This window comes from Dipodomys spectabilis, unplaced genomic scaffold (genome assembly GCF_019054845.1).
Source record: "Dipodomys spectabilis isolate Male_0828 unplaced genomic scaffold, ASM1905484v1 ptg000054l, whole genome shotgun sequence".
NCBI lineage: Eukaryota > Metazoa > Chordata > Mammalia > Rodentia > Heteromyidae > Dipodomys > Dipodomys spectabilis.
In genome coordinates, this window is record NW_024870731.1 from 29,336,103 (window position 1) to 29,355,525 (window position 19,423).

Genomic DNA, 19,423 nt, shown 5'->3' on the forward strand with positions numbered 1-19,423 from the left:
AGCCAGACACTAAGGCATTGTTTCATGTACTACAATAGCTCCTTATATTTTTTTAAGTCTCTGACAGTGGAAAAAAAAAAACCTTACCCAAAAGTAGCTGAATATATCCCTAACACATCAAGAATGAGATTAACCTAACAGATCTTCACTAGATTTTTTTGAATGCTCAATGTTACACAGGTTGGGAAGAGAAACAAAACCAGTAACATAAGTACCAATTTTGTCATATAGTTATATTCCCCAAACATAAGTGTTACTTCACAAATGACTTGTTTTATGTATTTATAAATCTTCAAGCATAGGATGTTTAGCACCAAATCTTAAGATATAACATTAGCATATAAACTAATATGCCATCGACAGAATAATTTTTTAACTTATACTATTGTAACAATTCTGGTAGGCATTCAGCAAGTCAAATAGAAAACTTCGGGGAACAGGTGGACCATGATTCTTTTTCTATTCCTTCTGGAAAAATCAAATCAAATCATTATTATAATATTGATTTCTTCCTTAATAATTGTAAAAGGACTAATATTAGTAATAAACAGTTTTTGGCTGTATGTGTGTGTGTGTGTATGTGTGTGTGTGTGTGTGTGTGTGTGTGTGTGTGTGTGTATATATATATATATGTTTCTGCCTGTTTGTCTGTCTGTGTTAGTCTATATGTCTGTGTGTGCCAATCTGGAGGCTTAAACTCAAGGCCGAGGCACTGTCTCTGACCTTTTGTGCTCAAAAGGTGCTCTACCACCTGAGCCACAGCTCCACTGCCAGATGTTTTTTGGTGGTTAATTGGAAATAAAAGTCTCATGGAGTTTCCTGTTCCTGCTGGCTTTGAATCACAATTCTTAGATCTCAACCTTGTAACCTTGTAATCTCAGGATTACAAGCATGAGCTACCAGCACCTGGCATTTTTTTGGCATTTTTGAACATTCGTTTACACTGACATGTATATTAACATGCATGACAAAAGCCATGAAATCATTGAACCAAAGTGAGGGAAGGTGACTGCAGGTTTACTTACGTTGAAGGAAGTCAGGGAAGTGTCAAGTGAGGAGGGAAAGAACTAAGTCAAGATGAAAGCAATGATCATGTACAAATTCTGCATTTAAAGACTTCTCCTGAGTAGGAGCTAACAAATTATTTTCTTAGAACTGACAATAAGCTGGTTATAAGAATCACCCTTTAATGGTTTACCAACGTGACTTTATCCCAACATGTTTTATTTCCTTAGTGTGTGTGTCACAATAGAGCTTTGGTTATGAAACACTGCAGCCAATTTGCTTCCTTGGAACTCAAGAGCATTGGGCATGGCGGGGGGAGTAGCCTCTTTTTAATTTCTGCTAACCTGTCAATGAAACTTCAGTAAACTTTTTTTTAATTCTCAAAAGTAAAAGTACAAATGTGCACCAAGGAACCCCAGTGAAACCTTCTGTTCTTCGTGGTTCATAAAATAAATATTCTTCGCTGCTTCCCTGGGGTTTAGTACTCAACCTCTGTAATTATGTTTTCCAGAAGCTTTTGTTATTTAGACCTCCTTAAAACCACTTTCATACAATGGCTAAAAGAAAAGCTGAAAGAAGAACCCTATGAAACATATGTCCCTGTCCCTTGATAAAGGCAGAAAAAGAAACTGAAGACCGAAATGTTCCTCGTGTTCAGTTTTGACATCTCTGCTTCCCCAGGGATTTCTTAGAGGTATTTCCTTTGGAATCCAGATAAAACTTGAACCGTGTGGCAGCTAGTGGTTGTATTTCTCCGTAATCAAATCATGAAGCAAAGAGGGCAGCTGGGTGGATGCCACTTCTCATGGTGCACAAACTACAAACGTGAATTTGCTGAAAGCCAAGACAATTTCCTGCCTGGATGGTGTTCTACACCAGACAGGTCTGTATCCCAACGCCTCTCGAGGATAAAGCACGTCTCTCTCTGTCTCTTTCTCTCTCTCTGCTACCGTGTCACCTAAAAAAAAACAAATTAAGTGAGTGAGTATTCTAACCCCAACAACAAAAAAAAAACCCTTTCTGCCATGAGAACCATATAGTCCTTATCTGTGTCATTTGTATGTAGTTTATCAGTAACCAGCTACAGCAAATTGACTCTTCATGATTTGCTGACTGCTCTTGGTTTGTGTGTTGGTCTTGCAGCTTGAACTCAGGACATTGTCCCTGAGCTTCTTTTCTTCGAAGCTAGCACTCTACCACTTTCAGCCACTGCTCCACTTTCTGGACCTTTTTGGGGGGAGAGGGGATTTGAGGATGCTTCATTAGAGTTACGGTGTAAAGGCAGAGTTGAGTACTCGCTACAATGACTTTCAGTCCACAGAGCTAATAAGATGACTCAATTTCATCTTTACAGAGAAGCCATTTCAGCTTCTGCCCAAGAGCAGACACATGACCATGCTACAAAATAATTCAATCTGTTTTTAATTTTTGTGTATGTGCTGGTACTGGGGCTTGAACTCAAGGCCTGGACACTGTCCCTTAGTAGTAGTAGTTGTTTATCAAGGCTGGTTCTCTATCAATTGAGCCATAGCTCCACTTGACTTTTTGCTCATTATTTGGAGATAAGAGTCTCATGGACTTTTTCCCCACCTAAGCTGACTTCAGAAGGCAATTCTCAGACCTCAGCCTTCTGAGTAGCAAAGATTATAGGTGTGAGACACTGGTGCCCAGCAATTTTGAAAATATTTTCATAGATGTATTGTAATATTATGCTATTTTTGTTGCTTGAGCTACTGTATTAACTAATCTGAGAACTTTTCTCATCTCCTACCATAAGCCTACATCTTTAAAGCTGCAAAATTCAACCCTTCTCCATGGATTATAGAGTTCCACTCCATACAATAGACTTTCTAAAGTAACTTTCACTTTTAAAAGTGGATTAAATGCATTAGAAAGGTACATTTTGATCACCATGTACAATGATTTTAATCAGTATTCCTTCGGAAAACTCCGCAGTGCTATTAACAAAGTGTGCTCAGCATGAATCAATGAACATACCTAATCTTGTGGGATTTCTATAACCTCACCAAATACAAAGCCAGGTGCCTAATTCTTCACTCTGAGAGCCTTTGGGCATGTTTTCCTTTGCAATCCGAAAACAAGAAAGAGGTAAGAGTCTCACAGACTTTCCTAACTGGTCTGGCTTCGAGCTGCAGTCCTCAACTCTCAGCCTCCTGAGTATCTAAGATTACAGGCATGAGCCTCCAGTGTTCTGCAATCACTGCTATTTCTGAGGAAGGGGGTAAGGACAGATAAATGAATATGTGAGAAGATAATATGAGGATGTAAATTAAACAAACAAACAAGGCCAACGGAAAGATCAATGGCCTGAGCATCTAGTGGTGAGGTTGAAATGGACACATTGTATCTCCTTGCTTAGATGTCATGGGTACAAACCAGAGATGAAAGCATCTGTCTGCTTTGGCTGGAGCGAAGGAAATACACGAATTGAATTGCATGGCTCAGTGCCTGTCGTATAGAGAGCACCCAGGAAATGGTAGTTATTTCATGTTTGCTGCTTCTAGCTGGATTGTGCATCTGTATATATCCTAAAAGCATTTACAGCCAGGTATCAATCTCGACACCCTAGGGTGTAATTTTCAAAAAATATTTCATCTGAGGTGGCTCATTTTGTGTGTCCCACTCATTTCAGAAAACAAGGCCATGAGTGAGATAAGATGCTTTCTGATTTATTTTCCTTCAAAATTATTACTATGCCTACTACATATGGATGATTTCCTTGCTATTTCTGAATTTTGATGGATGCAGGGTTACTAACGTGCCAAAACAATCTCTACTCCCCTGAAGATTGTGCCCTGACCCTAAGGGTCAGGGAAGATAATGCCTTAGGGCAAAGGCCTCCGACAAGCAAGAGGAATTTTAGACGAGAATGAAGCGCAACAACATCATAGAATGGGCATAGGCTAAGAGGTAACTGACAGAGAGGTCGGTACAAGGCGATTATACTGTGTGGCAGTGACTAATGGATGTCCATTGGTGATACCTCATCGGGGAAGGAAATAAGGAGGAAGAAAAGGATAAAAGCCCAGCAGGGTACCAGCAGGTGGGAGAGTGGGTAGATTAGTAGCTTCCTCATATTGCCCATTTGCCACAATCCTAAAGACATGTTTTTTTCAGCACTAGAGATTGAACTCAGAACCTCCTGCCTGCTAGGCAGGTGCCCTATCCATTGAGCTATGCCACGGGCATCAGTTATTTTCGAAGCAGGGTCTTGCCTGATGCCCAGGCTGATCACTATGCCCCAGTCATTGATTGATTTGAAGTCTCCCAAACTTTTTAAACCTGGGCTGGCCTTCAAGTTCAATCCTCAGTCTCTGCCTCCCAAGTAGTTGGGATGACAGTCTTGAGCCATTGCACCTGGCCTCTTTAGGACATTTTAAAGCATGTTTGCTCAGCACCATGCCAGATTTAACACAGCTTGTGTTATTAACAAATCCTTATGATGAGTGTCCTGTAACCATGACACCATGAAATTATTATTACAAAGACCCATGGCAGGACTCCAGGAGACAGAGAGAAAAAGGCACCAATTAAGGAGCCACTTGAGGAAGATACTAGATAGGACTTGAGATGTGAAGGACAGTTAAAGAGAAAACTTGCTTGTTTAAACTTGTGTTTGAGTTATGTTTAAGGCTCTGTTTGTGTCTCTGTTCTTACTTAGGTTCATCTCAAAGGCTAATGCTCTTATATAATCCATCAGAGATAAACAACATCGAAGTGTCCTGAAGTTTGAGAAAATTTATGTTGCTTCCATTCCTAACTCATTTCTCTTAGAGTTTCCAAAGAAATACAGGAAACTTTGTAGACATGTATTAGAAAATCTGAAGAACAAAATAAAGTGAAAGAATCAGATAGGAAGCTTGCAAAGAAATAATTTTTTTAGATAGCCTTGGGAAGTATTGCCATTTTCACGATGCTGATCCTTCCAATCCAGGAGCATGGGAGGTTTTTCTACTTTCTAAGTTCTGCTTTGATTTCCTTTTTCAGGGTTTTAAAGTTTTCATTGTAGAGGTCCTTCACTTCTTTGGTCAAGTTAATTCTTAGGTATTTTATTTTTTTGTGGGGCTATTACGAATGGAGTTGCTTTCCTGATTTCAGCCACACTTTTCTCATTGTTGGCATACAGAAAAGCCATTGATTTTTGAGGGTTAATTTTATACCCTGCTACTTTGCCAAAGTTTTGAATCCGCTCGAGTAATTTGGGAGTGGAGTGCATGGGATTCTTTAAATACAAGATCATGTCATCTGCAAAGAGGGAGAGTTTTACTTCATCTATCCCTATTTGGCATATCCCTTTTATGTTGGCATCTTGTCTTATTGCTATATCTAGGCATTCTAATACTAAATTGAAGAGAAGTGGAGAGAGTGGACATCCTTGTCTCATTCCTGAGCTGATAAGAAATGTACTCATTACCTTGCTAGTGTAATTTTAACCCCTCTGTATGGTATTTTCACAATTAAGAAAAAACTTATTATTTAAAAAAAAGAAATATTTTTTTTAAAAAAAGTTAATACACAATTCTCTAAGCACTCATTTCTCAATCTGGTCACTACTAACATTTGGAGTAAAGTAATTCTTCACTTGGGGTAAAACTATCCCCATGGTTAAGAAGATCTGATTCCCAGCATTCTCTCTCCACCTCAGTGTGGGACAACACAAAAATGTTGTCACATATAGCCAAATGTCCACTCTGGAGAAAACTAGAGTAGTCGGGAATGACTACTCTAAATGCATACACCTTCCCCCTTAGTAGTGGTTTTAAAGAACAGGATTGTTAACACAGAATTTCTCCAGATTTAACAATTTTGCATCTTTTGTGAAACAGCAACAAAAAAAAAATGCCCTCACCAATGCTTGGTTTTATTGCTGAGAAGAAACACACAGAATCAGCACAGGGAAATTCAGAAAAGGAGATTTGAGGCAGGATTTAGATTTTTCCCACCAGAAGTAGTGGCTGCATTGTCTCTGGAGACCCTGAACAACTTACTTACAGGTAGAATAATCTCCATGGTATTCTTTTGTACCTGAGAAAGATAGCTGCTTAGAGAATTGCCTATTCTCTTATTTTCATATCTTCATCTGAGACCATTAATATCTCAAGTTGAGTGCTAACTCTTTTCCTATTTGCATTTAAATGGAAAATAAATATTCTGACATAGGTGGCTTGCTGGGAGAGCTCTGACTTTTCTTTGTTAGCCTTTCTGCGGTTTTTATGCCATTGTGCACGTACTCTTTAAGGAAACTATTTTTGTAACAGGCTTATATCTCCTCCAGAGAGGTAGTTGCTCCATCTTTATAGTCCTGCCTTCTCTCCTCAGGTATAAGGGTCAAGGTGGATTTCCCAACAAATATACAGCTTCTAGAATGCCATCCACCCCTTGGAAAGCAGTCTAGGCTCCACAAATGAATTTACTCTATGTGCAGATGATCCAAAACAGACATAAAATGTTTTATGTGGTTCAAGTCACATTGACTTGGATTCATAAAGTAAACAACGTTTTATGGCTTCAAGATTATTCTAGGGTGGCATATTACTAGGGGGAAGGAAAAATAGCAGTCCAAGTATCATGATGGCCTGGGGAACTGTATTATGTTGTACAACTTTTCCGTGCACTAAATAAAATGTCACTACCATTGAGGATTTAGCTACAGCAAACATATCCCCAAAACCCAGAGCCAAAGTGCCCCTAAAGGTTTGCGTCTTGCTAATTCCCTCTCTAGCTACTTATAGAAAGAAAGGCAAAAAACTGAGCTATCAAGAGAGCCACTTAGATGCATTCTTTTCTAGAACACAGTTGACTTCTGCTCACGGTGTTGTTTACATTTATAGCTATAAATCAATATAAATTTAATCTTTCAAAATGTTATTCCTTGGTCCAAGAAATACAATAAAAGAAATTTTTTATCACTGATAGATATTATCTAAGAGCTTACCTCACTGGAGACTTTAATAATTTTATTTGGAAAGGACTTAGAAGAAAATGACTAGAAGGAACCAGAAGCAGGGATAGAATAATCTTGAGGCTGGGGGCTGGGAAGATGGCTCAGTGGTAGAGCGCTGCCTTGCATGCCTGAGGCCCTGGGTTCAATTCCCAGCACCACATAAGCAAAAAGAAAAAAGCTGGAAGTGGTGCTGTGGCTCAAGTGGTAGAGCGTTAGCCTTGAGCTGAAGAGCTGAGGGACAGCACCCAGACCCAGAGTTCAGGCCCCACGACCGGACCCAAAAAACAAAACAAAAGAATAATCTTGAGGCTGGTATTTCTTGCAAACATGCTGGGTATGTAGCATGGGAGTTCCTGGAGATTGGTTTAGCTGGACATTGGGTAGAGATGAGGGGAGTGTTAATAATCTCCTTGCTAAATACTTCCATGATTTCCACTTCCCTGGGCAAAAAAGTACACTGCTGTCCCTTGGTATTCATAGAGAACTGGTTCCAGGATTCTCCAAAATCTATATAAGCTCAAGTTCTTTCTATAAAGGGACATTGTAGTTACATGTAATCTACATACATGCTCCTGAATATTTTCAATCATTGCAAGATGACGTATGCCAAATACAAGTGCTATAGAAATCGTTTGATAGAATATCATTCAGGGAAAGTAAAATCTGGACAAGTTGATTTGCATTTGGACAGATGCAATCTTTGCTATGAATGCCTTTTATTCATGATTGTTCAAGAATTTGGGGTCTGACATTATAGGAAAAGTTTGTTGATAAGCACAAATGTTGAAAATGATGTAGGGCTTTGACTAGACAATAAGGAACTAATTGATTGACTTCCTATTCCAGTGACTATGTTGGATATAAAATATCAGCTAAAAATTTCATTTAAGTAGAAATTCATTTTATATTTTGCATTTTATTGTATTAGCAGCACTATATCTACATACAAATTACACATTTAGGATTTGGTTTTAACTGGCCTGCATTGGACTTTGGTGGTAGAAAGTGAATGAGAACTTTTAGTGTTTATTGTTGCAAAATATTCATAAAGGGAAAGACATAGGAAAGGTAAGAAGCTGGTCACTGTTTATCATATTCCTCAGGGGAAAAGCTCAGAAAGCAATCAGAACCCAAGAGTTTCTCTAGTTCAATATGCCCAACTCAAATAATCTCAAAATGAACTTTGTCATTAATTTCTCTCCAAGTACTAGCTACTATGAAGCTTTCAATTGGCACTAGGCTGATCAAGATAAATAGATAGACAGATGCCAGTTCCACCATTATACAGAAAGCTAGGAGTAAGAGGAAAAAGTCTACTCGGGAAAGAACAAGAGAAGGATACAGTCTAAAGTGCATCATTGGAAACTCATCATAGAGAGGTCCAGGGGCCATTAGATCAGAAAGGCTGGCGGCAGGCCAAAGAGCCAATGAAAACTACTGGAAAATTTGTAACGGTAGGACTGATATCTCAAAAAAAAAACTATTATACTCCTCATCTAGAGTTTGGACTGGAAAAAGATTAACTTAAACCAACCAAGATGGCAGATGACCTTGGAAGTTCCAAGTTGGGATGAACAGCCACAAAAGGATTTAGTAATTAAAAAAAAAAAAATCCCAAGGATAAAGTAATCAAGTGGTTCACAGTTGGCTTTCTAGCTGAAGGACTGTGTAGCTAATGGTACCTGTCGGACATAAGGAGAACCAGAAAGGGGAAGAAAACTGTTGACTTCGCACAGTTGAAGGCTCCCATCCTGAGTCTCACATCTCCTTTAAGACAACAGGTATTTCTAGTTGAGTAAATCATCTCTGTGTGGATTCTTGCCAGGGTGTTTTGAAACACTGTTCTGTCAACTCTGAAACTCCTACATTAAATCAGACTCATGAAGAAGCACAACGAATTTAATGTCCCTGCCTCAAACAAGAGTTTACTCACCAAATCATCACTCTATAAAACCTGATAGGGCTTTATGGGCAGGGGGCCAAGGGAAGGAATGAGTTTTTCTGAAAGGCTAAAACCGTAAGGTGGCACTTCCCCAGCAGGCTTATCAACACAAAATAATGTTTTCTTTGGATGGCAGAATAAAATCAAGGTGGGAACCCCTCCCCCCCCACCACACACACAAGAAACAATGTACTGCAGTTGTAACTACAGCTGTATGTGGTCCATACTTGCCTTTGTGGTTTTGACTTTATTGCCACTGCTGCAGGACCAACCTGAGTAATCTGGCAGCACCTTACAGTCCTCACCCTCCAAGCAGGGTTCCATGTGACACCACCATTTCTGAATCACAATGGAGGCTGGAAAACAAAGACCAAATCGTGACTCTGAGTCTTCCTCCACTGAGAGACCCAAACAAAGGTCAACACAGCTGGAGTTACTTTGACCTAAATAAATTAAAAGAATACACTCAGCCACATTCTACAAAGTATTTCCTCTTCACAGTTGGCTGCCTGTTTATTACACAATTGGTGGGAGCTAAAGCTGTGTGCAAGGCTTGTGGGGTTTGACTCTAGTTGGGCTACTGTGTGTGTGTGTGTGTGTGTGTGTGTGTGTGTGTGTGTGTGTGTGTGTGTGTGTGTGTGTGTGTGTGTGTGTGTGTAATTACATGAAGGGCTGGGAAGGTGGCTCAGTGGTAGAGTGCTTGCCTCTCATGCATGAGACCCTGGGTTCGATTCCTCAGCACCACATAAGCAGAAAAAAGCCGGAATTAGTGGTGTGGCTCAAGTGGTAGGGCACTAGTCTTTTGCTGAAGAGTTGAGGGACAATGCCCAGGGCCAGAGTTCAGCCTCCCACAACCGACAAAAAAAATTACATGCAACTAACTTTCCTTAACTTCAATTTCTTCAATAAAGGAACTGATAAAAATAGATACATGCTTCAGTGGTTGGACATCTGTATACCTTCTTTGAGCAAAATGTGGACTCAGGTTATTATCATTATTATCAGTAGTAGTAGTAGTAGTAGTAGTAGTAGTAGTAGTAGTAGTTTGGTTGGGGAACAAGACTAGGGTTTGAACTCAAGATCTTGCACTTGCTATGCAAGGGATCTATCACTTGAGCCACATACACCAGCCATTTTTCCTTTAGGTAATTTTTTCACATAGAGTCTTGATGCTTTTTGTTGTGTCCAACCTCAAAATGAAATCCTCTTAATCTGTGCCTCCCAAATACCTGGGGTTACCAGGTAAACCGGAGTGCCTGGCTTCCAGTGCCTATATTTTAAGATTAGGTTTTAGGGTTTTGCTGTTAAGTTTTTTGAGTATATTTTGAGTATAAACCCTTTAAAGAACTATGATTTGTAAATACTTTCTCCCATTCTTTCCATTTTCTGCTGTGCTGATGCTCTTTCGTTTAGCACACTTTCGCTTCTTTTACTTTTGTTGCATGTGCTGTAGGTACCATATGCAAAAGAAAACATGGCCAACACAAAGACCCAGAACTTTTTCCCTATGATTTCTTTTAGGAATTTCACCGTTTCAAGGATGACATCTAAGTCTTTGACCAGTTTTGCATTATTCTATGTATATGATGTAAGATACAGATCCAATTTCATTCTTTTGCATGTGGATAATGACTTTTCCTAGCAGCATTTATGGAAGAGATGAATTGTCTTACATTTTGTCATGGCTTGAAGGTAAATACATTGGTTTATTTCTGGACTGTCACTTTTGATGCTGAACCCATTCTGTTTTGATTACTGTAGCTTTGTAACGTAGTTTGTTTTAGAGATTGGTATCTCTAGCTTTGTTCTTCTTGCTCAAAATTCCTTTACCCACTTAGATTCTTTTGTGGTTCACATAGAATCTGTGAACATAGATATCTTGTCATTTTCATTTTACAAACGATCCACCTCCTTGGTTAGACTTATTCCAAAGTGTGTTATTCATTTTTATTGTATCTTAAAGGGGATCTTTTTAACTCTTTTTCCAATACTTGTTTGGTAGTACAGTAAATACATATTTTTTTTTACAACTCATCTTTGTATTTTGAATTTGTATCTGGAAACTTTACTGAATTCAATAGCAACAGCTCTTGAATGCTTCCAACACAGCAATGAGAAAAGAACACTTACAATCTCATTTTATGAAACCAGCATTAGTCTCCTAACAATGTCAGACAGAAAGCTACAAGAAAAGAAAAATTACAGGCCAATATCTCCACTAGATATAAGTATAACCCTTGACAAAATACCAGCAAGTCAACTTTAATGGGATGTCAGAAGAATTATGTACCACAATCTTATAGGATTTATCTGTGGGATATAGAAGATGGTTCAACACATGCAATTAATATGATCTATTCCATTAACAGAATAAAATGATAAAAAAAAATCGTGATCATTTCAACAGATGCATAGAAAGAATTCAATAAAACTGAAAAGCCTTTCATGTCTCTTAACAAATTAGGGATAGAAGGAATGTGCTTCAGCATACTAAAAGCTGGTGTGTGGCAAGCCACAGCTAACTTCATACTGACAGTGACAAGCTCAAAGCTCTGTGAAAGAGCAAGATGGTCCACTCTACCCACTTCAAAGCAACCTAGTCAAAGGAAGTCCTAACTAGAGCAATTAGGGAAGAGGAAGAAATAACAAAGCATCCAACATGGAAAGCAAGTAGTTAATTATTCTCTACAGAGAGCATGACATCATGTTTCCTTTCCAGAAAAACTCCCGACTGATTTGACCGAGACCACCATTGCCGTGAAATCTGAAAGTCAAGTTCAAGCACAGATCTACAAGTCCTAAGATCATTTTTATCACTGAACACAGGCACCTTGTGAATTGCCTTCCCTATCTTGTCTAATTTAGATTTTACAACAATCCTGAGATTTTATTCTCCTTTCTTTCACACAGATGAAAAACCTGAAATCCAGAGAGGTCTGAAGGGATGCAGGCAAGGTCATGGAGTTCAGAGGCAGTCAAACAAGCATTCAAAGGGAGGCAGTCAGATATGATATGTTAAGCTTTAAACACATACTTCCACCTTTTAACCGCAGCTACTAGCTGATGGTACATATCAACATCACAAGAACTGACTTGGGTACATTACTTGCCTAGACCTAGAAAGGTTTGTTGCCTAATGGGTTACTTGTTTTGTTAAAGACTTACTGAAGTGGAGTTGATGACCACGAAACCCTATAAAAGTTATATATATGTATATATACAAATGTACATATATAGAGACATATATATATATGTATATGTGTGTATATATATATATATATGTATATATATATATATATATATATATATATATATATATATATATATATACAGTCAGTTGTGGGGCTTGAACTACTAGGCCTGGGCATTGTCCCTCAGCTCTTCAGCTCAAGGCCAGTGCTCTACCACTTGAACACAGAGCCACTTCTGGTTTTATGGTGGTTAATTGGAGATAAGGATCTCATGGACTTTCCACATTCCTCAGATCTCAGCCTCCTGAGTAGCTAAGATTACAGGTGTGAGTCACCAGCACCAGGCTTAAATGTTATCTTCTTTTTAGCTGCAAATACCATAACAATTGCATCTTGCAACTAACTGCACAGAGCTGTCTAAATGTCCATCAGATGTAGCAAAAGGTACCAATAGTGCTTCTTGTGAAACTGATATACTAAGAATGAAGTAGTAGAATCTGAAATCTCTTCCTCTCTGCCCACTAACCTTGCTATAACACTACAGCATGCAATAATGTATTTATTGTATAATCAAAATTATAAGTTTATGGGCATGGTATGGCAACTTGATACATGTGTGCAGAATGTAATGGTCAGATCCAAGTGGTGAACATTTCCATCTCATTACACCTTGTGAAAGTTCTTGTTTTACTCATTATTTGTGGGTACAAACTCTGGTACACAGATACTCAGCACTGGGAGCATTCCCATCTCTCCCATGCATGAAGACTTCAGAACCCCCTCTTCTAATAGAATTAATCATTCGGATTGGTAAGTGCTGAGTGGAGCCTTTTTACCCTCCCCATGCTAATCATCATCATTTTTTTAATGCATTGGTTTGGTCCCAAATGGCTATTTCCCAGCCCTCAATTTGAAGTACTGTTCATGAAGCACAGTTATATTTACACATAGTTACAACTGAAGTTAATCCTCTGGGAAGATATAGGACTCAGTGGGACCTTGAAAAGAAGCCTTGAAAGGTGGCTCGTGGTCTGACCAAGAGAAAACACATGGAACAGTGGGTCAGTGAGTGGCCCCTGGGAAAGCCAGCAGATCCAGGTGGCTGGAGACATCATCGCGGAGGCACGGGATAGCCTTCAACGGAGGGGAAATGGGAAGAAACCCGCAGGAGCCCTGGAATCTGCCTGGGTCACATGGTACAGCAGGACAGGGGAAATGATGGTCCAGAAAAAGTAACTTGGAAGTAGATGAACTCACAGCAGAGCTCAGCACAGAAAGAATGCTAAAGAGAAGGCCCATTGAGGGTAAGTGAAATCAGATAGGAGCTGAGGTGGGGCCGGCCGTGGTAGATCAGGGAGGATGGAGCTGGGGGGGGGGGGGGGGCAGGTACAGTGCAAGGCATATCCTTTTCCAATGGTTATCATACAGATTAATGGAATTACTATGATATTTCCCATATGTGTTTCCTGGTGACTGGAGAATGTACATCAATACTCTCTATCTTGGCCCTACAGCCTTCTTAATCCCTTTCATCTACTGCAGGGTAGCTGAGCTGTTTCCACAACTTGGCTATTGTGAGCAGCGCTGCAATGCTTAAGTGCGCAGGTATAGATATTTGAACAATATTGATTCTTCCAACCCACGAACATTCTTTGAAAGAAGTTCTATAGGACAGAAGGAAACATAAGATCAAGTTCTTTTGAACCTGTTTATCAGTTTCCCTTCAGTTTATCAGTTTTCCTTCATTTAACTGAAAAAAAATGGGAGGGTTATTTTTCTTCTAAAGGCAGCTATGCACAACCATCCCCCTTAAATGGCAAGGTGCTCTGAAATTTAAAATAGTTCTGTTTGCACAAAGACGAACAGTCCCTTTTATATTCTTGTGGAAGAGTTCAGTGAGTAAGGTGCCCCAATAACAGATACAATGTTTATTATGAGAAAGAAGTCATAGCAAATGTTCTTTCAGCAAGGAGAGAGGGAACAAGACCCGCCACAATGCCAGCGCCAGATGCCTTTATGAGTTAAATTTGCTGCCAGTCCTTAGACAACCCTTAATAACCACTTGAGGGTTGAACCTGAAGGAAATGAGCCGATTAAACACTGGGAAGTCAAAGCCCCAAGTGCAGACTGACCCAACAAGCTGGAACAAAGGAGGAGGGAAAAAAAATAGGAGTCTATTAAAACAACTGTTGACACATCTCCCACGTGCCTGAGCCCTATCTCTGTAGGAAAAGTTGCAGGCGGGGTATCTTGCCTTCCTGTGACAAAATGTCATCATACACCTTAAATGAGAAAGTGCTTTGTCACTGCTATTTTTACAATAAAATTCTTTTTAAAAGCTCCACGCCTTCTCGACTTAGGAAAACATATAAAATATACCATTTTCAAGCTGCCAACCCATAACAAATTTCCAGTTTTATGGAGAAGGGAAGAAAATTAATAAAGACAGGGAAGGGTGGTTAGGAACAAATTCTATGTACTTAGCTTTTTTATTGAAAAGGTGATATACAAAGGGGTTACAGTTGCATAAATCAAGTAATGAGTACATTTCTTTTTGAACAATGTCTCCCCCTCCCTCATTTTCTCCCCCTACTTTCCTTCCAACTCCCTACCCGCCCCAAGTTATATAGTTCATTTCCTTCATAGTGTCTAGTGAGTATCACTGTTGAATTAGTTTACCCTTTGTCCCACCATTTGTATGCTTAGCTTTTTAAACTCTCTATTGTATAAGTCCTATTCCATTACATCTAACAGAGATTGTATACAGTATTTGTTTTACCATTCACATAAGCCCACCTTCAAATTGACTAACAATTTTAGACTCAATTTTCAAGAGTTTGTCTGATATTTGTTGAATTTGTTCAGTTGTATTTACACAGGTAAGGTATTCACACGCCCCAAAACAAAAAGAGTGTTTTATCCTTTAAGTATGGAGAGAAAGATTAACAAAATCTCTTCTTAGGGTATCCGCTGAGATTTCAATGTATCTTTAGTTATTTGGTTTAAAAATCACCATTATTTCAGCATGCTCACTGTGTTCTTTAAAAATGAAGGTATGAGCTTCTCATGCCTTTAATCCTAGCTGTTCGGGAGGCTGAGATCTGAGGATCACAGTTCAAAGCCAGCTGAGTCAAGAAAATCTGTGAGACTCTTATCTCCATTTAGTCACCAAAAAGCCAGAACTGGGGCTGTGGTTCAAGTGGTAGAGCACTAGCCTTGAGCAAATATGTTCAAAGACAGCCAGCACCCAGGCCCTGAGTTAAAGCCCCAGGACCAGAACAACAACAAAAGGAAGGCATTTATTAACTTTTCTATTATTATTTCAAGGAAAGAAACTACACTGGCTTGAGCTGTCTAACAAATATAGGATCAAAGAACTAATATTTTGAAGCAATCTCATTTATTTGTTCATTGTTACTTCCACAAAGCACAAAGTCCTGAATGAGTTGGTATGTCAGTAACAAAGGTTTTGTGATCTCAGTGCCTCATTTTCTTTAATGCAAAATCCAGCATCACCCGAGTTTATCCAGAAACCCTCAATATTACTGACATTTGGAGCCAATTAATTCTTCTTTATTACAGAGTCTTTCCAGTGTATCGTAAGATGTTTAGCAGCATCCCTGGCCTCCACATAATACATGCCAGTAAACTCTTTCTCAAGTGTCATCAGACAAAAACATTGGAGTGATACTTTGAAGACCTACTTAGACATTTGGCTTAGGAAAAGAATTCTAATTCATAGTAAATGTCATTACCTTACTCCAAACGTTTGTTTTTGCCCCTACCATGGGCAATTTCACAATTCTAAAATTTCCATGCATCTGCTTGCTCTAACACACAAATCCTAGCTAGTCCTGGGCTCACTATAAAATTAAGGGTGAAAGGATCACAGTTGTCCTTCTTATAAATCCTAAGATGGTCTATAGGAACATTGTCTCTACACCGCTTGTCTTTATTATTGGTGTACTATCAACCCACTATTAAACTGCAGATTCTCAGAAGAAAATTACTTCTTGAATTCTAATTACTTCTTGAATCTTGTGTCTACCATTTTGCAGGAAGCACATGCCCAAGTTTGCCCTGTGCACATACTCTAATTCTCTCCACCTTCTTATCTTCTTCTACCTAGGAAATCCAGACACACTGTCTCTGAAGCCCATCTCTGATCTGAAGTCCTAAAGGTATGAAGTTTGACTCTGTCTCCTAGTAGGCTCCATAAACGTTGGACTTCATTCCCCCATTCCCTCAGTATCCAGGATAGACACTGGGTGCTCTTGTAGACCTTGATGAGTGAACCCACACATACAAATCACAGGTCCTTCCAATACCCAGTAATCTCTACTGACTCTCAGACAATTGTTTTAAGTGGCAGAGAAAATACAATATGAAGAGACCCTATGTTTCATCCCACAGTCCATAAAGCTCTAAGAGCTGGTGGAGGTCCAAACAGGAACTCTCTTCCCTAACTAAACTAGTTCTGACATCTCAAGAAAGTGGAAGAAATTGAGGCATGATCAGAAGATAAACAATATAGCTTTAAAAGTAACTGCCTTCAATCTCAAATCTTTTGTCTTATTAATCTCTTTTAAATCCAGTGTTTAGAATACATTCATTTTGACAATTTAAATTAAACTTTCTTGTACTACATATTTATCTTGCTTTATCACAAAACCATTCAGCATTATCTCTATAGAGCTGTATTTTGATAAATGTGGAGAATATTGCTCATGCCACAGACCAGCTTGGGTGATACCAGCTGCAGATTCAGAAGAAAGAATGCTATAACCTAAGGAAAGTTCTCTCTCTCAAGCTCCAGACACAAGAGACCTATATAATTCCCCATCCTAACCATATAATAAAGATCCTACATTTCAATAATTCTCACAGTGGGGATTTTCATAAGTTAATTATAACCCAAAATGGGGGAGTGGGGGGATGAAAATGGCTAAATTTTCTATTTAACTAATAAAATCTGTGTTTTTATGAAAAAGCACGGACTGAAAAACACCAGCTAAGTGTCTGTGGTATAGATTAACCAAAAAATGTAAAAGGATATTCCAGTTTCTATGTCAATATTAATTAGTGCCCTGCTCTAACATCTTTTTGCCTTTGTTTTAATTTAAATGTAAATTCAGTGAATTTGATATTTTAGATCCTCTCCAGTCTCATTGACAAATAAGATAAGAAGAACCTATCTGCAGAGAATGGGTCTTCCCACATGCCAATTAATAGCGTGATACTGCATAATTATTATGGGATAAAGATTAAGCAGGGAGAGCTAAAAAGCCCTTGTGGAAACATTCATATAAGGAATAGAAGATCAGGGAGATACAAAAACAGACACACATCCTCGCTAAAGCTTACACTTCCCACCCCTTTCTCAGTGACTTGGAACAAATGCACATTTATTGGCCACTGACTGTTTGCCAGGCAGTGCTAGGTATGGAGTGGGAGGAGAGGATGGTATCTTCACAAGCCTGGCTTTCTAGGGTTCTCATGCTATAAATGTCCTCCTAAAGGGCCACAGTACATAAAGCTTGCCCGGCACTGTGCAATCTGAAGCTTCTAGTCACAGGCTGCTACTAACCATTGACCTATGCATCATCAGATCTATCTTTTTCTAATTGACAGCTCTATTTCATTGACAGCTGTATTATTATATTATTAAAAAAGAGGAGGAATTTGAGAAAATTGAAGAAGGATACAAGATTCCTCGAAGAATGTGATTTAACACAGTAAGATCATGATTTATGGTTTGAAATACAATGAAAACTAGGTGAATTATTCTTCTAATGTTTATTTCCCATTCTTAAATTTTCCTTTCAGTCTGAACAATTTACCAAACTTGTTCAATGTACTATGTGCAGATATAACCATCTCCTTATAACCATAACTCATTCCCTACAAGATCAGATATGTCTTCAGAGACATCTCTAGAGAAGGATCCAGAGAGAGAACATTTGCTTTGTTGCAGAAAGGTCTCATAGACGTGGTTGGCTATGGTCAGATGCCAAAAATTTGGTCTCCATCTCCTACTGATCCTATGACATTAAAGTACTGTAAGTCCATGTACCTTACCACAAACACAACCACATTTTCTTTATCATTAGTAGTAGTAGTAGTAGCAGTAGCAGTAGTACTCTACTATCTATAAGCCATTGTATAAAGGAGTTGCCATTTAACAAAGCAGGTTATGAGTATATCTTGGTCAATGCCACCCCTTTCAACATTTTTACCCATCCTTACTTTACCTACCCCTTCCTTCGCTCTATTTTATAGGATATACATTGGGTTCTTAATTGCATTCTCGCTCTCTTCTCTTCATTTATCTACTCATTTTTTCCTTGACCCTACCCCATCCCTTTTGTGTACTGCTTCTTTCCTGGTATTTTATTTTGCTGAACTTTGATTTTGCCTTTCTAAGGACTTACATTATTTGAGTATAGACTATGGAATTTTCTCATCCATTACAAAGAATGATGTTGGGCTATTTGTAAAGAAATGGAAAGACTTGGAAAGCCACATTTTTTATCAGTAAAGGAATGGCCTATCCAACTCCATGGACTGTTATGGAACACTTGAAAAGCCAAATTTAAAAGACACAGAGATCTGTTCAACATAGTTCTGGTAGCAATAAAGCAGATTGATCTAAGAAATTGGGCAAACACAAGTTTACATTGATTCATACCATAATTCATACTAAAATACAAATGACATATCTATCTCTAAATACACAAATATACACAAGTATACATATAAATATTGACTAAACAGATATAAGAAATCAAATGTAGAGGCCAAAGGAGATTTTTCCCATATATATAATTTAAAGCAAGCTAGTAAAGAGTAAGTATTCATATTTCCTTTACTAAGATGAAGATGCCAATAGTAGTCATTTCTCTATTGGTGACTTCCAGGTAACAACAAAAGTCTGAATATTATAGAGCATTACTTATTAACCGTGTGTGTGTGTGTGTGTGTGTGTGTGTGTGTGTGTGTGTGTGTGTGTGTACACCAGTCATGGGGCATGAACTTAGGGCCTGAAGACTATCTCTTAGTTTTTCTGCTCAAAGCTGGTGCTCTACTACTTGAGCTATAACTCCACTTCCAACTTTTTGGGGTGTTTAATTGGAGATAAGAGTCTCATAGACATTCCTTCCTGGGCTGGCTTCAAACTGCAGTCCTCAGATCTCAGCCTCCTTAGTAGCTAGGTTTACAGGTGTGAGCCACCAGTGCCTAGCATGACTTATAAAACTTCTTTACCTAAAGATTCTCAAGAAGGCAGGATATAAAAATAGTCCATATGATGCTTCATAAGTT

General features: G+C 38.7%; 1 protein-coding gene across 1 annotated transcript in view; it reads right to left on the minus strand.

The window, feature by feature from the left end:
• Positions 1–1,230: 1,230 nt before the first annotated feature.
• The window catches only part of Tafa4 (TAFA chemokine like family member 4), a 105,605-nt gene continuing 87,412 nt past the window's right edge, over positions 1,231–19,423 (minus strand). The window contains exons 4-5 of the mRNA XM_042680109.1: positions 9,144–9,268; positions 1,231–1,963 (exon numbers count right to left, since the gene is read on the minus strand). Coding sequence (XP_042536043.1) covers positions 1,952–1,963; positions 9,144–9,268 — 137 coding nt within the window. The 3' untranslated portion in view covers positions 1,231–1,951. The remainder of the gene's footprint in view (positions 1,964–9,143; positions 9,269–19,423) is intronic.